We start from the raw sequence: 20535 nt of genomic DNA, 5'->3' as shown, positions 1-20535 counted from the left end.
CCGCGGGAGGCTGCGGCGCCGCGCGGACGGGCGGCGCGGGGGGAACGCGGCGGAACTCCGGGCGCTGCGGCGGGGGCGACCGGACGCCATGGCGGCCGCCGCGGCGAGGTGAGGGGCCGCCTCCCTTCCCCAGCCGAGGAGGCCGCGGCCGGCTGCCCGCCTGCCGTCCACGCGGGCCGCGGCTGCGGCATGGCCGGCATCATTAAGAAGCAGATCTTGAAGCACCTGTCCCGGTGAGCGCGCCACCCCGCCGACCCGCTCCCCTCCCGAGCCCCCGGCGTCCGTCAGGCCCCGGACGTCCCCCGGCGGCCCCGGTTCAACTCTCGCCGGCCGCTGTCAGCGCCCGGGCCGGTCCCCCCGCCTCCACCCCCGGCCCGCCCAGCCCCGCCGGCTCCCCCCGAGCCCCAGCTCCCAGGCCCCTTCCCGCCTCCCGAGCCGCCCGGCCACGGGGGCCGCGTTCCCGCCGTCCCTCGCTGGCAGCGCCGGCGCTGGCTCTCCCCCTCCGTGAGGCGAGCTCCTCCCCTCCGTCCGACCCTGTTGCATCACCCTCGAGAAGACGGTAGCCCTCCACCCGGGGCTCGGCGCGCCGTGCTTTCGGCCTCCCTCCTTTCTCTGTCTGCTTTCTTCTCCTTCCGCAGACTGATGGGAGAAAGGTCAGCGGCGTGGGGATAAAGTTTCGGCAGCCTTCCCTTTCAGGTGCCGTGGGGGGTGTTTGTTTTCTGACAGGCAGTGGCCGCTTGTGCCTGGTCGCCTTCTGGGAAGCGGTTCGGTCGGCCCGGGGTTTGGGGCGTGAGCGGCTGGCTGGCTAAACAACTCTGAGCTCTGTCTGAAGGACTCCGGGTCTCCACGCGGGAGGCCGCCTCTTAGAGCTGGCCACTGCAGGAATTGGGAGCTGGCGTGCCGTTCGTTTTCTCTCCTTTTTCCGGCCTGGCCTTGGTGATGGCTGTTGGTTTAGGTGGTCTCAGTAGTTGTTTAGCGGCACGGTGCCTGGTGGTGAACGAGGCGGGGAGGGTGTGTCTGCGTGTGTATTGCTAGTCAGGACTTGGGTTGGTGAATCCTTTCAGACTTTCTCATAGTGTTTGGCAAAAAGTCTGTGAGACTCTTTTGCCGACATCCTCTTCCTGGCTGGCACTGGCTCATACGATCTTAGGCTTTTCCAGCGAGATCCCAGATACAGCCTTTGGCTAGCTGCATCATCCACTCGTGGGCTCAAGCGCTGCCCCCAGAGCACGCTCTCAGTTACCTTCGTCGTCTTCAAATGGAGCGTAGAACTAGTATAGATAGACTGCAAAGATTATCGAAGGTGTTGTGGCGGCGCATGCCTGCAGCCCTCACATTTCGGGGGCTGAGGCAGGAGGAGTGGGCTTCTGAGGCCAGCCTGGAGTCAGCTTGGACTGTGTGGCGAGACAGCCTAAAGAAGGTTTAGGACTATAGAGTTGTTACATGTAAACACCTATTTCATAGCCACACACAAAATAAGCGCTCAGTAGGACACAGGCTGTTTCTATTTCTACAACTTGTGTGACAGTTTAGTACCAGTCATAGACCTGTCTGGGAAAAAAAAAAATCATATGTACTGACGGTGTTTAAAAAATGGTTATGGGGGGCCTGGAGAGATAGCTCAGTGGTTAAGAGCACTGGCTGTTCCTCCAGAGGACCCACATGGCAGCTCACAACTGTCTGTAATTCCACTTCCAGAGGACCCAGCACCCTCGCAGACTTACATGCTGAACACCTAATAAATTATAAAAAAAAAATGGCTCTGTGCCGGGCGCGGTGGTCCATGCATGTAGTCCCAGCATTGGGGAGGCAGAAGCAGGCGGGTCTCTGAGTTTGAGGCCAGCCTTGTCTACAGAGTGAGCTCCAGGACAGGTAGGGCTACACAGAGAAATACTGTCTCGAAAAAACAAAACGAAAAAACCAAAACAACAACAAAAAGGTTATTTGTGTCACGGGTAGGTGGTCCACACCTTTAATTCTAGCACCCAGGGGGGCAGAAGCAGGCAGATCAATGTGAGTTCGAGGCCAGCCTGGTCTACAAAGCAAGTCCAGGAGAGCCTGGGCTGTTACGTAGAGAAACCCATGTGGAAAAAAAGCAAACAACAACAAAAGAAAATTATTTGTTATTACTGAGTATGTGTGTGCTGTGGGTGTGCAGGGAGGTGCAGGACAGCTTTGGGAAGCTAGTTCTTTCATTCCACACTTATATGGGTCTGGGGATCAAAGTCAGGCCATCAAGCTTGCATGGCAAACACCTGCTGAGCCAGCTTGCTGACCTTTCTCTCTTGCTGTCTCTGTCTCTCTTCTCTCTCTCTTAAGACAGTGCCTCCCTCATTTGTAGGCCAAGGTAACCTGGACTTAATGATCTTCCTGTATTAGCCTCTCAGGTGCTGCAGTAATTGGCATTTGCCACATGCCTAGCTTCAGGTAATTTTTTTTTTTTTTTTTTTCCTGAGATGGGGTTTCTCTGTGTAGCTTTGGCTATCCTGGACTCACTTTGTAGATCAGGCTGGCCTTGAACTCCTAGAGATCTGCCTGTCTCTGCCTTCCTGAGTACTGAGATTAAAGGTATGCGCCACAATACCTCCTCTGGTAATTTCTTATAGAAATTTGTGGCAGTTATGAATGCCTAATACACACACCCGAGTCTCTCAAAGCATCCTGGGATACACGGAGTAATCCTTGCTATAGTCCAGCCTCTCCTCTTCTCTGCTCCTCTCCTATCTCCCTTCCCCTTCCCCTCCCCTCCTTTCCCCTCCTTTCCTCTCCTCACTCTTTTCTTTTCTTTTTTCTCCTTTTCTCTCTCTCTTTTTCTTTTGAGACAAGGTCTCAGTATGTATAGTCTTAGCCGTCCTGGAACTTGATATGTACACTATGCTGGTCTCAAAGTCGTAGAGATTTCTTAGCCTCTGCTTTCCAGGGCTGGAATTAAAGGGGTATATCACAGTGTCTGGCTTCAACCCCTCACTTTTGATGGAGGAAGTAAACCCAGCAAGGATAAGTGACTTGTCCAGAGCTGGCTGTGGCGGTGCACACCTATAATCCCAGCATTCAGGGAGGCAGAGGCAGGCAGATCTCTGTGAGTTCAAGACCAGCCTGGTTTACAAAGTGAGTCCAGGATAGCCAAGGCTACACAGAGAAACCCTGTATCAAAAAACAAAACAAAACAAAAACCAAAACAGAACAAAACAAAAAGGAAAGTGACTTGTCCAGAAGATAGAGGAGTGTGAGAGAACGTGCTTCCTAAGTATGGGTGACTTCCCCTATGTGCACACGTTCTGTGCACCTTCTGAGGACGTAAGCTTTTTAAAAGATTTATTTATTATGTCTACAGTCTTCTGTCTGCATGTGCACCTGCAGGCCAGAGGAGGGCGCCAGATCTCACGATAGATGGTTGTGAGCCACCATGTGGTCTCTGGGAACTGAACTCAGGACCTCTGGAAGAGCAGCCAGTGCTCTTAACCTCTGAGCCCTCTCTCCAGCCCTGGAACGTAAACTTTTAATGATACATGCTGAAGCCTTTTTTTTTTTTTTTTTGAGACATGGTGTCATGTAACCAACCTAAGCTGTGTGTTCCTGGGAGAAGAAAGCCTGTTGGCTTTAAATACAGTAGGTATAGTAGACCCGCCATGGAGGGAGAGCTGTTTCTGATTTCCTGGGTGTGGCGGTGTGAGGAGGAAGGGGTCATAGTAAGGCTGTGGCTTTAGGCTTCTGCCAAGGAGTGGGATGTAGATCTGGTTGGAAAGGCCAAATTGCCAGGGCTTTGTTTATCTTGGACTCACTACTTGATCGTGTGTGACACTGATACGTTTTGTTTCCACCACCACAGGCAAGGGCGGAGCTGTGGCCCTGCTGCCTGGGGAACCTGATAGGGCAGGAGGGAAGCTGGGGAGGTATGATGAGCTCTGTTGACTGGCAGGGTCCCAGAGCAGAGGACAGGCCAGTGATGATAAATTGCATTCTGGTAATTTTATTAATTTAAAATATTTCTTTTAAATGCCTTCTCTATGCTAGGCACTGAGCTGGGCACTGGAGGGGCAGCTGGGATTTAATGTCATAGGGATTTCACCTGTGCTTTGGATGACTGTTGTCCAGTATGCATAATTTTAATGCCCCATTAAATGTCCATTTAGATGGATCCATGAAAAGACCTTTCCTTAGCAACATGAAGTAATTGTTTATTTAAAACATTGTCAGAGTTGTCAGGTGTGGTGGTGCACGCCTGGAATCCCAGAACCTGGGAGATCGGGTCCGGAAAGTCTTGAACTAGAGGGCAGTGTGGGCCATTTACTGAGACCTGGTTTCATAAATAAATGGTAAAGTACCCTTTTCACTAAATTAGGTTCTTAGTGATGTTTGTTTCTTTCCTCCCTCCCTCCCTCCTCTTGTCTCAGCCTTTGGTGTGAGGGTCTGGTGTTTCTTGTTGCTTTAGCTTCTGCCACTTCAGCTGATGGCCTTGGATGGTGGACAGACGTAAGAAGCTGTGTGATGGGGAGTGAATCAGTCAGAGCCTTCTGTGATGGAAAGGGCATGAGCCGGACAAAACAAATCCACCCGACTCTGCCATCCTTGATCAGTGAAGACTTCCCTAGCTAAGCTGTTGTTGGTTGTAAGTGATAAGAATAAGGAAGAGTGTTAAAGAAAAAATAAGGAAGAGTAATAGGAGCTGGCAAAATTTTTCTGAGGATTAGGGACACGATATTTGTCACAGTGCCTGACTTATAAGTAGTGCTTAATAAAGGATAGTTGTAGCTAGGCTGTGACCCATGCCTTTAAACCCAGCCATCAGGAGGCAGAGGCAGGTGGGATCTCTGAGTTCGAGGCCAACCTGGTCTACAGAGTGTGCTCTAAGACAGTCAGGGCTGCAGAGAGAAACCCTGTTTCAAAAAGACCAAAGTAATAATGATAATAATGAGTAGTTATAAAATATGGCCAGAGGAGTTAGGGATGGGGTCAAAACATGGATGGCACAGTGCCAGCTGCCTCTTTCAGAAACTCAGTAGAAACCTTAGTTATTTACTCTAAGCAATTAGAAAATGTCAACCTGGATTTTTGAATGTAAGCGCTGGAATTTAGAGGTGTAGGAGCTTCAGCATTTCTTTTGGAGAACAGGAAAGCGTGACTTTGAGCTGCTGCTCCTGATCTGTGCCTCCTAGTGCTCCAGAGTGTCAAAACACTGAGAGTGGTGATCGCTGGGGCCACCCACCACTGGGCCGGGCAGGCCTCAGCTCTCAGAGGCTGCCTGTCAGGGCCTCTAGGTGGAGGCTGAGTATTCTGTCTAGTAACTCCAATCCAGTCTGTTTCCTTTCTTCCTCTCTAGCGTTGACTAGAATAAACCACTTATATTCACCCAGCAAACATTAATGACAGCCATCTGCACTAATAATCATCTTGCAGCCTTGTGATGACTGTGACATTATCACTGCAGGAGTTAAGCTTGCTTTATAGATGAACAACTGCAGCAGCAGGCTTAAATAACTTGCCCAAAGTCACACTAGTTAGTGCTGCAAGGGTTCAGGTGTGGGCTCCGTTCTGGAGCTGCCCGGTAACTCCGGTAACTCCACTGCTGTAATGCTCCGCCTCGCTTGCTTGTTTCAAACTGAACATGGCACCCATTCAAAGTGCCTGCTGGGAAGCAATATTCCCAGCGCTCAGAGGCTTCCCACTTATCCATGCCTTCTTCCGGTCATTGCCTCTCCCACAAAATGAGCCACTGTTTTGTTTTATATAAACGGCTGTACAGTGCATGTGCTTTAAAAAAACTTTAAATTCATATTTTGGGTTTGTAGTGCTGGGGATAGAACTTGGGGCTTTGTGCACTTGGGACAGCTGCTCTGCCTCTGAGCAGCCTCCAGAGTTTCTTTTTGAGACAGAGTCTCTGTAGTCCATACTAGCTTCAAACTCACAGCAGTTTCTATTTGCCTCAGTTTCCCTAGTGCCAGGATTACGGTTTGTACTGCCACTTGTGGTTCCCCTGCTTCCTGCTCTGTGGTAATAGAGATTGAACCCAGTGTCCCATGCCTGGAAGATAAACACTAGCAACTGTGCTATGGCCTGGCCTGTTGTTTATTTATTCATATACATATTTTAAACCTTTTATTATGTGTGTATGTGTTACAGGTTTACACCACTATATCTGGCTTCTGCTTGGCTTAAACTGAGTGTGTGTGTTCTTGTGTATGTATGTGCTCGTGTTTATAAATCATTTCTCAGCTGTGTGTCTTTTGTGTTTTTTTTGTTTGTTTGTTTGTTCATTTGTTTGTTTGTTTTCAAACTGGGACCTGAAACTCGCTGATTAAGGTTAGGCTATGTGGCCAGTGAACTCCCGGGATCTGTCTGCCTCTCCAGAGCAGATTAGAAACATGTGCTTCCACAGTTGACTTTATGTGGTGTTGAGGCTAGGACTGAAGCCCGCGTGCTGGCCCAGCAAGCACTTTACCAACTGAGCAGCTCCCAAGCCTTTGTCTGGCTGCTGAATATGTGAACATGCTTGTATCGTGTTGCAGACTGCACTTTTGCATGCTGTTCTGTTAATGGGAACATAATTTAATTTCCTTATTCTTGCTGTTGAATATTATGTATTTTCCCAGGTAGAGCCGTTACGAATTACCATGTGCTACTAGGAATGTTCTGGTACATGTCTTCTGGTGACAAATGTACACATAACTGTAAGGAGTCTTTTAAGAGCAGGACTTTGGCTCTGTTGGGTTGTAGAATGTGTGTGGATTTTCATGAATACTTTTCTGCATGAATTGGCATGCCTACTACTGAAGTGTGTGGGGATTCTGGTTCTAGCTCCTTGATAACACTTGGTGTTTTCTGTCCTTTTCTTTGTGGCCATTCTAGAAGATGAATTAATTTTATTTTGAAAAGCTGGATGTGGTGGCTCCCAACAATTAGGCTGAGGCAGGAGAATTGCCTACAATTTCAAGGCCAGGCTGGGTTGCAGTATGGGGCCTTTCCTCAAAACCCACAGGAAACAAAAAAGTTAAAAAAAACTCTTACTTGTGGTAAACCAGAGGTGTGCTTTGTTTTGCTGTCTGTTCAATCTGTGTGTGGTGCTGAGGATCGAACCCATGACTTTGCTCTGCCCAGCACATGCTGTCACTGGGCTGAACTTCCCTAGGCTCTGTTCAGTTTTCAGATTCTGATGTCCCAATCTTGAGAAGATGCACTGCCATTCTAGAATAATACTCGAATTACAAAGGGAAAGTGGAGACAGGGGTGTTTCCAACCGTTGCACAAAATATCTCTTACTTGGATTGGATATGACAGAGATCTTTTTTTTTTAAGCCAAACACATTTTTTTTTAAGATTTATTTATTATTTATACATTATTCTGCCTGCATGTACACCTACATGCCAGAAGAGGGCACAGGATCTCATCATAGATGGCTGTGAGCCACCATGTGGTTGCTGGGAATTGAACTCAGGACCCTTTGGTAGAATAGCCAGTGCTCTTAACCACTGAGCCATCTCTCCAGCCCAGTGACAGATTTTAAGAGACAGGGTGTTTCTGTGTATCCCTGGCTGTACTAGAACTCATATAGACCAGGCTGACCTTGAATTCTTAGAGATCTGCTTGCCTCTGCCTCTCTAGTGCTGGGTTTAAAGGTGTGTGCTTTGCTTTAAACCCAGCATTAGAGAGGCAGAGGCAGTCAGGCTGCTGCTTATAAAAACCACTTTATTTTAATTTTAAAAATGAATTTAATTTTTAAAATTATAATCTCATCATTTTCCCCTGTCCTTTCCTCCCTCTAAATTCACTTGTATATCCCCAGCATCTTCATATCATGGGTGGCCCATCCAGTGTCCTTGTTCCCCCAACCCCACCATAGACAGAGTTTCTCTGTGTAGCCGTGGCTGTTCTGGAACTTGCTCTGTATACCAGGCTGGCCTTGAATTCAGAGAGCCGACTGCTTCTGAAATCACATTTTAAAAATAGCATGACTGGCCAGACATGGTGGCACATGCCTTTAATCCCAGCACTAGGAAGGCAGAGGCAGGTGGATAGCTGTGAGTTCGAGGCCAGCCTGCTCTACAAAGTGAGTCCATGACAGGTAGGGCTACACAGAGAAACCCTGTCTCAAAAAGCCAAAAAAAAAAAAAAAAAAAAAAAAAAGGCAAACCAAACAAAAGGCCTGACTGCTTCTTTGTTGCTTTTTGGCTTTCCAAGACAGGGTTTTTCTGCATAGCCTTGGCTGTCCTGGGCTTGATTTGTAGACCAGGCGGACCTCAAACTCACAGAGATCTGCCTGCCGCTGCCTACCTGAGTGCTAGGACTACAGGTGTGCACCACCATGCCTGGCTCATAACTGGTTTAAAGAAACCAAATTGCTTACTACCCATCTTGGCACAGGAGCCTTGCTGCTCTTCTTTGGAACATCACACCGAAGACAAGTAGATCTCTGAGTTAAAGGCTAGCCTGAGCGAGCTCCAGGGCAGGTGGGGCTGCACAGAGAAACCCAATCTTAAAACAAGACAAAACAAAACCAAACCAACGCATTTATTGTAGAGGGTGTGTGCCAGCATGTGTGTGGGAGATTGGAGGACAAATTTGTGGAATCAGCTTTCTCGTTCTACTTTATTTGGATTCTGGGGACCAAATTCAGGTCATCATCCGTGTGTGTGTGTGTGTGTGTGTATGAACATGGTTTTTCACATGTGTGGGCAGGAGTATATGTTATGCCTGAGGAGGTTCAGTGTTGATATTGGGGATTATTCTCCATTGTTCTTCAAACTTATTCATGGAGGCAGAATCTGTGAGTCAAAACAGACCTCCCCAGTATGGTATCGCAGTGGGCAGCTTGTTCTGAGGTTCCCTGGTTTCCACCTTCTGAGGCTGGAATTACCGGCAGGCTGTCACTCTGCCTAGCATGTACCTGGGTTTCAGTGTAGTAGTGAAAGGGCTATTAATATCTACTATTAATGCATATACTTATTTGGGCAGTTATTTTTTAACTTGCTGTCACATCAATAAAAGACACAGATACTTGTTAGCTTCTTTATGCCTGTACCCTGGCACTGGGCGGAACTAACCCCCTAAGCTATCTTGGTATCGTCCAGCCCCACATCCCGTGCCATTTGCTCTAATCATTCCTGTCTGGGCTAGTTCCCATCCAAAAATCTAATAAATACTTGCACATGCTTTCCATCTAGGCTGCTTCTTTCCAGCCACACTGCTCCTCAGAGCAGGCTTTTCCCGGCCAGCCTTCTCCGTGCTAACCCATAGCGACTCTGCTTTCTTTCTTCTCTTCTCCCTCTTGCGATCCCCTGACCTCCTCCAAGCCGTTGGCCCTTAGCTCCCCCACCTCACTTCTGCCCAACCAAGGTAGGCAGGCAACTTTATTTAGCCAATCAAGGGTAGTTTGGGAGGCACGGTTGCCCAGCACCACTTCGGTTATGTGAGAACTTGCTCAGGAAAAGTCAGTAAGCAGTTGACATCTGAATCCATGGTGGCTACAGATTCACCGAATTTGGGGGACCTGAACTCTGTTTATGCTCATGTGGTAAGAACTTTAACCACTGAGGACTCTCCCTAGCCTCTACTGTTGAGTTTCTAGACATTTAATACAGAGTGGGGATGAGTGTTTTTTCACTGTGCTTGAGGAGGTAAGGAAGCGTCTTCTCATGCCATGTCATGTGACACAGGGACACTGGGACCCTAGCAGAGGTGTCTTAATTACTGTTATTTATTAACTAATTACTTAGCTATTGCTCTGAAGAGACACTATGACTGAGGCAACTCTTATAAAAGAACACATTTAATCAGGGACTTGCTTACAGTTTCGGAGAATTAGTCCGTTATCATGGTGGAAGCAGACAGGCATGGTGCTGTAGCTAGTAAGAGCTTTGCATCCTGGTCCGCAGGTAGCCAGCAGGCAGAGAAAGACAGAGACAGACAGACTCTGAGCCTGACCTGAGCCTTTGAAACCTCAGAGCCTACTCCCCAGAGACATACCTACTCCAACAAGAACACACCTCCTAATCTTTCCCAAACAGTTTATTAACTGGGGACCAGACGTTCAAACATGAGCCTATAGGGGCCATTTTCATTCAGATCATCACAGGGTGAAACAGCCAGCGTGTGTCCCCAGGAGTGATCCCTTAGAGAATTTACTTAAGCATTGGAGGGTATTTAGTTACTTTCACTTTATAGAACCTGGTTAAAGAATAGTCAGGATGGTTTTAATCACAGCCCTCTGCCAGCTGGACAGTGGCCCCGTAACAAAGAAACTGTTCCTCTTAGCATCTTCAAGAGAGGCTGAGGCTGAGGATGACGAGGCTTGGGAAATAGATGTTCAGGCTCCGAGCCTGAGGGCCTGGGTTTGGTGGGAGGAGACCGACACCTGCAGGTTGATTTTTTACTCTATATGTGTTCTGCCATGTGCATGCTATACATGGCACACACACAGTCAGCAACTGCAGAAAACATAATAAAACCCAGAGTTTGAGGAGCGGGTACAGGTAAGTGTGAGAGAAGATAGTTGGAGTGAGACTCATGTTTGAGGCAGTGTCTCTAGGATGCCCAGGTTGTCTTGAACCCCTAGTCCTCCTGCCTTAGCATCCCCAAGTGTGTGCTTGAGAGTGTTGTTAGAACTCAGGGAACCGTCTGGGAAAGGGGGCTCCAATTTAGCCAGGGTATCAAGTGTGTGTTGAAGGCAAGTACATGTTACGGGTGCCAGAAACAGATAATAGTACTTTCCATGTTATCAATCAGTATTGATTGTAAAGCGGGGGAGTTAAAAACATTGTTCTCTGTTCAGGTGAAGGACATAAAGTCTGTACCAACTTGCCAGGAAAGTAGGTGCCTACTGAACGCACATGTTGGGTTGGCTGGGTTTTATTTGCCTGCTTCAGTAATCTTTTTACATGTATGCTCAGAGTAGTAACACATATGACTTGGCCCATAATTTTAAAAAGTTTTGAAGGGTGTTGGAGAGATGCTATAGCAGGTAAGAACTTTGGTTGTTCTCCGCAGGACCTGGGTTCAGATCCCAGCACCCACATGGCAGCTCACAACTGCTTGAAACTCCAGTTCCAGGGATCCAGTGCCCTCTTGTGACCTCTGTGGATACTGCACATGGCATGCATGCAGGCAAAGCACTTTTAGTCGTAAAATAAGATCAATCTAATTTAAAAGAAGTTTTGAAGAACATTGATAGTGAAGTGTTAGTATTTACAAGTTTGCCTGAATGGAAGTGTAGTGTTTCCAAGTTTAATTTAAAAAATTAAATTTTTTTATATATGTGTGTTTTGCCTACTTGTATGTCTGTACACTACATGTAGTGCCTGTGGAGGCCAGAAGAAGGCACTGGATCCCTTGGAACTGGAGTTGCAGGCAATTGTGAGCTGTTGTGTGGGTGCTGGGAACTGAACCCCAGTCCTCTTCAAGAGCAGCCAATGCTCTTTAACTGCTGTGCCATCTCTTCAGCTCCAGCAGTTTCATGTCTTAGGTTTGGAATTCGGAGCCTGTGGTGCAGTTGAAATAGTGTTCCAGTGTGGGACGATTCCCTAAGCTCATCCACAGAAGCCATTTTTTTTTTTAAATGTGTGTGTTGCTAGGGAGAGTGGTGCAAAATTTGGAATTTTGGTTTCTTTAAAAAGCACAGAAATATTAGAAGAATACGTTTTTGTTTTGAGGTGGGTTGGTGGTTGGTGGTCGTTAAGGGGTTTTGGTTATGGTTTGTTAGTAGTCATCCTCAAAGAAGAAACAAGAAAAAAGAAACCAGATTCAGGAATCTCTGTCTCTGTCTCTGTCTTTCTCCCTCTCTCCCCTCTATCCTTCTTTCTCTCCTATCTAGTTTTAAGGGGTAAATTGGGTGGGGGGAATAAAGGGTAGAAAAGAGAACCACAGAGTGGTAAAGGCCAGCTACAGAGGTTTGAGTGTGTGTGCCCAGGATATGCATATTGGGTCAGAGGTCAGTGTTGGGCCGTATTTTTTTGGGAAAGAGTCTGTTACTAAACCTGGAACATCTGGTTGTTGACTGCCTGGTCAGCGAGCTTCCAGCCCCTCCCTACCTCCCTCAAGGGCTGGGGGTACAGAAGCCATGGCAATGCTTTGTCTTTCTGTGGGTGCTGGGGAATTAAAACTCAGGGTCTCAACAGCAAGCACTTTGCCACCTGAGCCCCCTCCTTGAATTATAACACAGAGTTCATGAATTTAGTGACATGCTTGCATAGAGAGCTTTGTTACACAGCAGCAGATAATAAAACAAGATAGAAAAATATCTGAAGAAATAATGGTATTGAGGAGATGGCTCAGTTGGTAGAGTTCTTGCCTAACATGCATGAAGCTCTGAGCCCAGCCTTAGCACCACATGTACAGGGAGCCGTAGCTCATGCCTGTAATCTTAGCACTCAGGGAAGGAGGGTCAGAAATTCAAGGTCGGGGCTAGAGAGCTGGCTCAGTGGTTAAGAGCACTGACTGCTCTTCCAGAAGACCAGGGTTAGCTTCCTAGCACCCACATGGTGGCTCATAACCATCTGTAACTATAGTTCCAGGGGATCCGAAATACCCTCTTGTGCTCTCAGCGGGCGCCAGGCTACATGGTGTGCACAGACGCACGTGCAGGTGGAACTCCATACACGTGAAATAAAAAGAAATCTTTAAAAAAGGAAAGAGAGAGAGGGGGTTTGGCGTGGTGGTGCACACCTTTAGTCCCAGCATTCAAGAGGCAGACAGGTGGGTCGTTGAGTTTGAGGCCAACCTGGTCTACATAGTGAGTCCAGGACAGCCAGGGCTACAGAATGAGACATCATCTCAAATCAAACAAACAAACAAACAAAAAACCCCTCAAGGTTCTCTTTTACTGTACAGAGAGATCAGCCTAAGGTACATGATACATTTTGTTTTTAGTTAAAAAACAACAAAAAGCTGCTGGCGCAATAATAAAAAAGCAAGAAATGCAAATATAGACAAAGGATCTCAGTAGGCGTTTTTCCAAAGAAGACATGTATCCGACCAGCAAGCACATGAAAGGACGCCATCAAGTAAGTGCAGGTAAGAGCTGGGGAGAGAGACACTGTGCCATAGGATGGTTGCAGTGAAGGGAACGGCATACGCCGCTGGAGGAGCATGATGTGGCTCCTTTGGTATACATTCCAACCCTCCTCCAAAAGCAACAGTGGGCACAGGGTTCCACTTCTTCTCACACCAGGAGAAATAAAATTACATGCCCACATCAAAGCTGGCATGTGCATGTTTGCAGCACTGTAAAAGCCCCAGCCATGAAACCCAAGTGGATGCCTGTCAGCTGATAATGCCCACATAGTGGATAAGGAGAACAGGATGACCTTTCAGGAGCACGTTATTATCCATAAAGAAGAACGAGGTGATGATGGGAGGCACCTCGGTGAGGACAGTGCTTACTCCACAGCTGCAGGACCTGAGTTCTGATCCCCCGAGCCCAGTAAGAAGATAGGCTGTTCCCTGTTTTCTCGCTCTTCTGATGTCTATCCTGTTTGCCTTTCTGTGTGATCTTACCTAGGGTCCTCCTCCTTGCTTAGCTTCTTTAGGTGTACAGATTTTAGTATGATTATCCTATATTATATGTCTAATATCCACTTATAAGTGAGTATATATCTTTCTGCTTCTGAGATACCTTACTTAGGATGTTCTTTTCTAGTTCCCGCCATTTGCCTGCAAATTTCATGATTTCCTTGTTTTTAATTGCTGAGTAGTATTCCATTGTGTAAATGTACCACACTTTCTGTATCCATTCCTCATTCGAGGGACATCTGGGTTGTTTCCAGATTCTGGATATTATAAATAAAGCTGCTACGAACATGGTTGAGCAAATGTCCTTGTTGTATACTTGAACATATTTCAGATATATGCCTAGGAATGGTATAGCTGGATCTTGAGGTAGCACTATTTTTAATTGTCTGAGAAAGTGCCAGATTGATTTCCAAAGTTCAGAAAATCTTATGAAAGAAGGGGGAGATAGAAAGACCTGGAGGGGATAGGAGCTCCACAAGGAGAGCAACAGAACCAAAAAAAATCTGGGCCCAAGGGTCTTTTCTGAGACTGATACTCCAGCCAAGGACCATTTATGGAGAAAACCTAGAACCCTTGCACAGATGTAGACCATGGAAGCTCAGTCTCCAAGTAGGTTCCCTAGTAAGGGGAACAGAGGCTGTGTCTGACATGAGCTCAGTGGCTGGCTCTTTGATCACCTTCCCCTGATGGGGGCGGGGTGGAGGGACAGCCTTACAGGCCACAGAGGAAGACAATGCAGCCAGTCCTGATGAGACCTCATAGGATCAGATGGAGGGGGGAGGAGGACCTCCCCTATCAGTAGACTTGGGGAGGGGCATGGGAGGAGATGAGGGAGGGTGGGATTGGGAGAGGATGAGGAAGGGGGCTATAGCTGGGATACAAGGGAATAAATTGTAATAATTAAAAAAAAAAAGCTGGGGAAAAATAAAGCCAGGCTGGGTGTGCATGCCTGTGGTCCTGACGTAAGGGAAGTGGTGGCATCAGGGAGATGCCGGGATGCTTACTGCCTCCCTAGTCTATCCTACTCATTTCTGGTTTATTTTTCTTTAAGGTCTGAGCACTTATTTGGTATCCTAGACTTAGTTTTGACTGGACTCAGACTTTAGAAGCAGACTTTGGCTTCTTTCATTTTCTTGGCCCAAAGTCTAATGTACGCTCTACTCTCCTTGTCTTTTTAATTGTGGTGTCCTTTGAGAAAATGCATTGGCATTTATGTCACAGGACACATGCGGCAACAAGATGCCAAATCTTTTTGAGCGCTTTGGTTCTGGGCTCCTTAACCTTTAAGACAGAAATTCTCGACCTTCCTAATGCTGCAGCACTTAAACACATGCTGTGGTGACCCCAACCAGAACATTATTTTGTTGCTACTTCATAACTGTAATTTTACTAGTTATGAATCATAATATAAATATCTGATATGCAGGATATCTAATATGCGACCCCAAAGGGGTTGCAACCCACAGGCTGAGAACCTCTGGTTTAAGGGCTCTCTGACAGCCTATCGCCAACATCATCATCTTTAGAGAGATTAAAAAGCCTTCAGATTCTGCTGACCCTTTTGGGCCCAACCACTGAAACACCATAGCATCTGTCAGTTGAGGCATCTCCTTCTCTCCTTTGCTTACCATAACCAAGTTACTGAATATACTAAAGTTGCTGACTGGTACAATGGATGGCTGCATGGCATGTGGATTGTATTTCTATGAAGGTATTACTTACTGCAGGCGGGTTTTAGTTAAATACAGGCAGCTCAGCCAAAGCAGGAAAAGATCAAAGAAAATCGTCCCTGGTGTGGGGATATTGTGCTTGCCCTGTGTTCATGAAGCCTAGAGTTGGGATGTGGAATCAGGAAGGTCAGTTCAAGGTCATCTCTGGCAATATAACAGGCTCAGTCAAGGCCAGCCTGGTTACACGTGAAGCTATCTCAGAGTAATAATAGCAGAATCATTTCTGGACAATACAAATCACACATGCTTGTATTGGTGACAGTGAAAGAGAAAAACATAAGGTGGCGGCAAATGAACTGCTTAAATAGCAGTGAGTCATTGCTCAGCAGCAGGAGATGGGTGAGACTTTAATCGCCAGAGAAACTCAGCAAACTTCCTACCCAGCGGAGATGCCCTTTAAAGGTATGTGGTGGTTTGAAAGACTTCCTCCACAGTTGTTGGACACTTGAATACTTGGTCCCCAGGTGGTACTGTTTAAAGTGTGGCCTAGCTGGAGGAAGTATGTCCCTGGGGCAAGACTCCTGCCCTTTCAAGTTAGTGTCTGTCACCTGCTTGTGGCTTGACGTACCAGGTCTGAGCTGCTGCTGCAGCTATTCTGCTCTGTCATGGACTCTAACCCTTTGGAGTTGTAAGCTCAAACTAAAGCCATTCTTCGGTTAAGTTTCCTTGATGTCGGTGTTTTATCACAGCAATAGAAAAGCAACTAAGACAAAACAGAAGATGAGATAAAAACATTTTTAGGGGGCTGGAAAGATGGCTCAGCGGTTAAGAGCGCCGTCTGCTCTTCCAGGGGTCCTGAGTTCGATTCCCACCAACCACATGGTGGCTCCCAACCACCTATACTGGGATCTAATGCCCTCATTTGGCATGCAGGTGTACATGCAGATAGGGCACTCATGGAAAAAAAAAAAAGAAAGAAAAGTGTATAAAAACATTTTTAGATATAAAGTTGAAGATTCTAGCCCCCAAACAAGGCATACTTACTGAAGGAGGTTCTTCATATTGATGAAGAGTGAAAGCAAATATAAGCTAAGGCCTACAGGAAATAGTGAAAATCACTGGAAATATAAAAAGACTGCATAGTTCTCTTATTTCTTTAAAAGACCACACTGGTGACTGTCTCATGATCTAAGTCATACATAGAAGTTCTATATTTATATGTTATATATATAGGCATTCCTAGAAAAGCACACACGACAACTGTAGAATTCTTTTTTCAAATCCACAAGAAATGTTCACCAGGTAGACCAAATCCTGATTTCAATAGTTTTCAAGATATTGAGCAGCTAGAGCGATGGCTTCGCAGTTAAGAGCACTGGCTGCTCTTGGAGGACCAGGATTTGATTCCCAGCACATACATGGCTGCTCACAACTGTCTGTAATTCTAGTTACAGGGGATCTGATAACCTGTCCTCTGTGGGTACCAGACATTTATGTGGTGCACATACATGCAGCCAAAACGCCCGTACACATAAAAAGTAAAATATCAGAAGTTTAGTATGTTCCCTGACTATAGTGGAATTAAACTAGAAAGCAGTGACTAGAAAAAGATTCTTCCGTATTTGGGGATTTATTATCTAAGAAGATTAATGTGTGAATGTTTCTCTTTTGCCTGAATGTTTATGCATTGTGTGCATGCTGTGCCAGAGGAGCCCAAAAGAGTTTCAGATCTTCCAGAACTCATGTTATACACATTTGGGAGCTGCCTTGTGGGTGTTAGAGATTGAACCTGGGTCCTCTGGAAGAGCAGCCAGAGCTCTTGACCACGGAGCCATCTCTCCAGGCCCATTGGTTTTTTATTTTTGAAACAGGGTCTTGTTATATATTTGGGTGAAGGAGCAGCACGCATTTGTGGATCTGGAGCAGAGGGATTGTTGCAAGCTGTGCTGTCTGCAGGTTCCTGGGGAAGGGTAGGAGAGTGAGTGGAGTGAATGCGGGCTCTGTCCCGCTCCTGTGTGCTTGGTCCCGATTTAACCACCAGCGAGCTGTGACTCTTAGGCAGTCCTTTCTCATTTCTGCTCACTTGTTTCTTGTTTTGCAAATTATAGATTTTGAATGAACAGTTATTTGGGATATTTTTTGGCTGGGCATATTGGCACACACCTGTTACCCCAGTGCTAGGATGTCTGAGACGGGGGTGGGGGGGTGTCAGGAGTTGGATTCCTAAGTACCTGGCTTCAAGGGCAGCCTGGGCTAGAGCCCCTGCTTCAAGAAAGTTTCTGGCTCTTAAAGTCTTCAGGTTAAAAAACTTTGGCCTCCTTCCATTGTGTGGTACAGTTTTGCAAGGATGGTTGGCACCTTTCTATGGCATCTTGGGCAGATTGCATTTCTCTGGCAGAGATGAAGGTGATCAGTCTGTTTTCCAAGTTGGTTTCCTCTGAGCCTCTGTACTCAGTAACAGTAACAGGTGGCCTGAAAGTGTTTCCCTGTGTACCCAACCAGAGCGGGTACCAGGCGCCAGATACTACGCTGAGTTAGAACACAGATGGTGAGTAAAGTTTGTGCCAGGGACTATGGAGGGCGGAGATGCATTCAGCAAGGCTCTTCCCAATAATTCAAAGTCAGTTGTTCCTTGAGAGCTTTGTCTGGTGGCTGAGGCTGACTGGAGCAGTTGGCCTTATATCACCTAAGTCTAATCTGGTTGGACTCTGTGATGGGCCTAGAGTTTGTGCTGAAATTCCCTGTGTGGATATTGAGAGAGCCACTTGGACTTCTCATAGCGGTCTTGAGGCCACAGCTCAGCAAACCTCTGCCTCCTCCCCCATAACAACTGGCTCCATGGATCGCCTTTTAAAACCCATTCTTCATCATTGCTATAAGATTTAGGAAATACCAGTTTAGAGATTTTTTTTTTTCATTTGTTTTAAAGATGGTTTTAAAGATGGTCCCATTATGAAGCCCTGACTGAGCTGGAACTCACTGTGTAGACCAGGCTGCTTTTGAGTTTAGAGATCCACCTTCTTCAGCCTTCCAAGTTCTGGGATTAAAGGTACCTCTGTGTTCTGAATTCTTACTTGTTTCTGGCCCTAGGGGTCCATCCTGGGGCCTCATGTGTGTTGGGCGTGTGCTTTACTTCTAAGGAATTCTTGCTGCATTTTGAGATGCTTATGAGGTGGGATCTGCTTATTACTGTGAGAGAGATGAAGTCATGCACTGCATACGATACTTTGGTCAGTGCCAGACCAGACATGCAGTGTGCAGCCTAGGTGTGTGGTATGCTCAGATTGCCTGAGAATACAGCGCTCAGACAGTACCTCCATCTGTACGTGGTACGCACGGACATGGTCGTTGATGTTGTCTGATAATGTGCCTGCAGCCTTTCTGCGGAGGACTGAGCCAGCACCTTACACTTGCTGGGCAAGCCCTCTGCCACTGAGCTAAATGCCCACCCCCAGCTTAGAGAACCTTGAGTACTGTGTTCCGCTCTTGGTGTTTGGCGAGTGCGGTTTGCTTCTGTACTTGGTCATCCGCAGACACTATGGTGCCTCTGTGCTCACGAGCCGGCGTCATGGTGGGGACTGGTGTTGCTGCTGGGAGGGACGCAAGTTAGCCCTGGCGTTCACAAGAAGAGGCTTGCCAATTTCATTGGGTTGGTCAAGTTCCGAAAGATTTCTGATATTTCACTATAACTTTACACAAAGATTGAGACTTATTCACAGGTTACACAGGCAATGGGTGACTGTTGACCTTGATTTCTTACCAACCTACTTGATTTAGGGTTCTTAAACACTTCCACCTCCCTTCCAACCCCCAACACCGGGTAGGAGGAAAGGTTAATGGGGACTGGGGTGGAGTTCTCTCTGCTACTTCCCGCTGGGTAGGGTCAAAGGATCCTTTCGGGGGCAATGCCAGTATCAGTCGTCCAGAAATTCAGAAGCCTGGGTGACCAGCAAACAGCAAACAGCACACGCAGCAGCAGGACGAACCCGCAGCAAGCAGCCCTCCCTCCTCCAAGCAGTCGCGCCTCCTTCCTCTGGGCTGTCACGTTACCCCTCAGAGTCCTCAGAATTCAACCAATTCCACCAGGCAAAGACTATGGTCCATTAACAGGTGTGGACAACTAAAATCCCCAACTTGGAATTTTAACAAAAACATGTTCAAATATCATAAACCAAAATGTCCACAACAGGTGACCCAAGGGGGACATCCTTACCCCTTAGGTTTTTGTTTCGGTTTAAAATTGAGCCTGGGGATTGAACTCAGAGCCTTGGGTATGCTTGGCAAGTTGTATACCACTGGCCACACCAAGCATCCGCTAACCATTTCTGAGAGAAGCTTCTAAGTTCATACTGTGTCAGGTGCGTTTTGGAGAAACTGTGTTAAGAGAAATGGAACTGAGTGTGGTGGTGCACCCCTGTGATCCCATCGTTGTTAGGCCGAGGCAGAAGGATCGTGAGTTCACGACCAGCATGGACTATATAGCACTTCCACTTTCAGGGAGCCGCATATGCGGGAGGACATGCAAATGTTATAAACAAATACATCCTTGTATTTAAGGAATGAGCACTGACATATTTTGGTATTTGTGTGATTGATTAGTAGATAAAGGAGCATCAGAATAATGCTGGAAAGACCTGATAGAAGCTACAAATAAACAGACTCATTATAAGCAGGGAGATTGGAGCTGCTGTTAAAATGTGTATGTAGGTGTGTGTTTGTGTACGTTCAAGTCTGTGAGTGCCCATGGAAGCCAGAAGAGGGTACTGGGTACTTGGAGATAGAATTACGGGCAGTTGTGAGCTGCCTGACAGATGCTGGGAACCGAAATTGGTCCAGTGCAAGAGCAGCAAGTATTCTTAACGTCCTGAAGAAAGGGCTTCGGGGGAAGTTGGAGGGAGCATGCAGTGCCTTGTGACAGCAGACATGTGGCACTTCCTGTTCTGCCTGGGTATCCTCCCTAGGGCCTCCCCTACAGCCTGTGCAAGCCTCCTTTGCTTTTTCTTTGTTTTGTTCTTTAGAAAGTGTTTCAAGTAGATGAACTTTTTTTCTCCATTTTTGTTTGCTTGTAGGTAGGCATTCATTTCAGGAAAAAAGGGAATGAATCCTTTTTCCTATTGTGGCAAGCTAATTTTCAGAGGAAAGAATCCATTAGTAGAAAGCTGATCTCTGTAGTTTAAAGAAAGAAGCTGGTTTCATACTTCGTTGATTTTAAAGAACTGTTCTTTTTTTGGAGACAGAGTTTCTCTGTGCAGCCCTGGCTGTCCTGGAACTAGCTCTGTAGACCAGGCTGTCCTGGAACTCAAAGAGATCTGCCTTACACACACACACACACACACACACACACACACACACACACACACACAC

At 46.9% G+C, this 20535-nt stretch overlaps 1 protein-coding gene across 1 annotated transcript in view; it reads left to right on the top strand.

Moving 5' to 3' along the window:
- The window catches only part of Bltp3a (bridge-like lipid transfer protein family member 3A), a 51582-nt gene that overhangs the window by 4334 nt on the left and 26713 nt on the right, over window positions 1–20535 (top strand). Inside the window, exon 3 of the mRNA XM_055607023.1 lies at window positions 10–233. Within this exon, the coding sequence (XP_055462998.1) occupies window positions 10–233 (224 nt within the window). The remainder of the gene's footprint in view (window positions 1–9; window positions 234–20535) is intronic.

The sequence above is a fragment of the Psammomys obesus genome, unplaced genomic scaffold (assembly GCF_907164565.1).
Source record: "Psammomys obesus unplaced genomic scaffold, mPsaObe1.curated_primary_1811, whole genome shotgun sequence".
NCBI classification, from domain to species: Eukaryota; Metazoa; Chordata; class Mammalia; order Rodentia; family Muridae; genus Psammomys; species Psammomys obesus.
The sequence above is the reverse complement of the archived record's forward strand: the minus strand, read 5'-3'. Positions and strand labels throughout refer to the sequence as shown.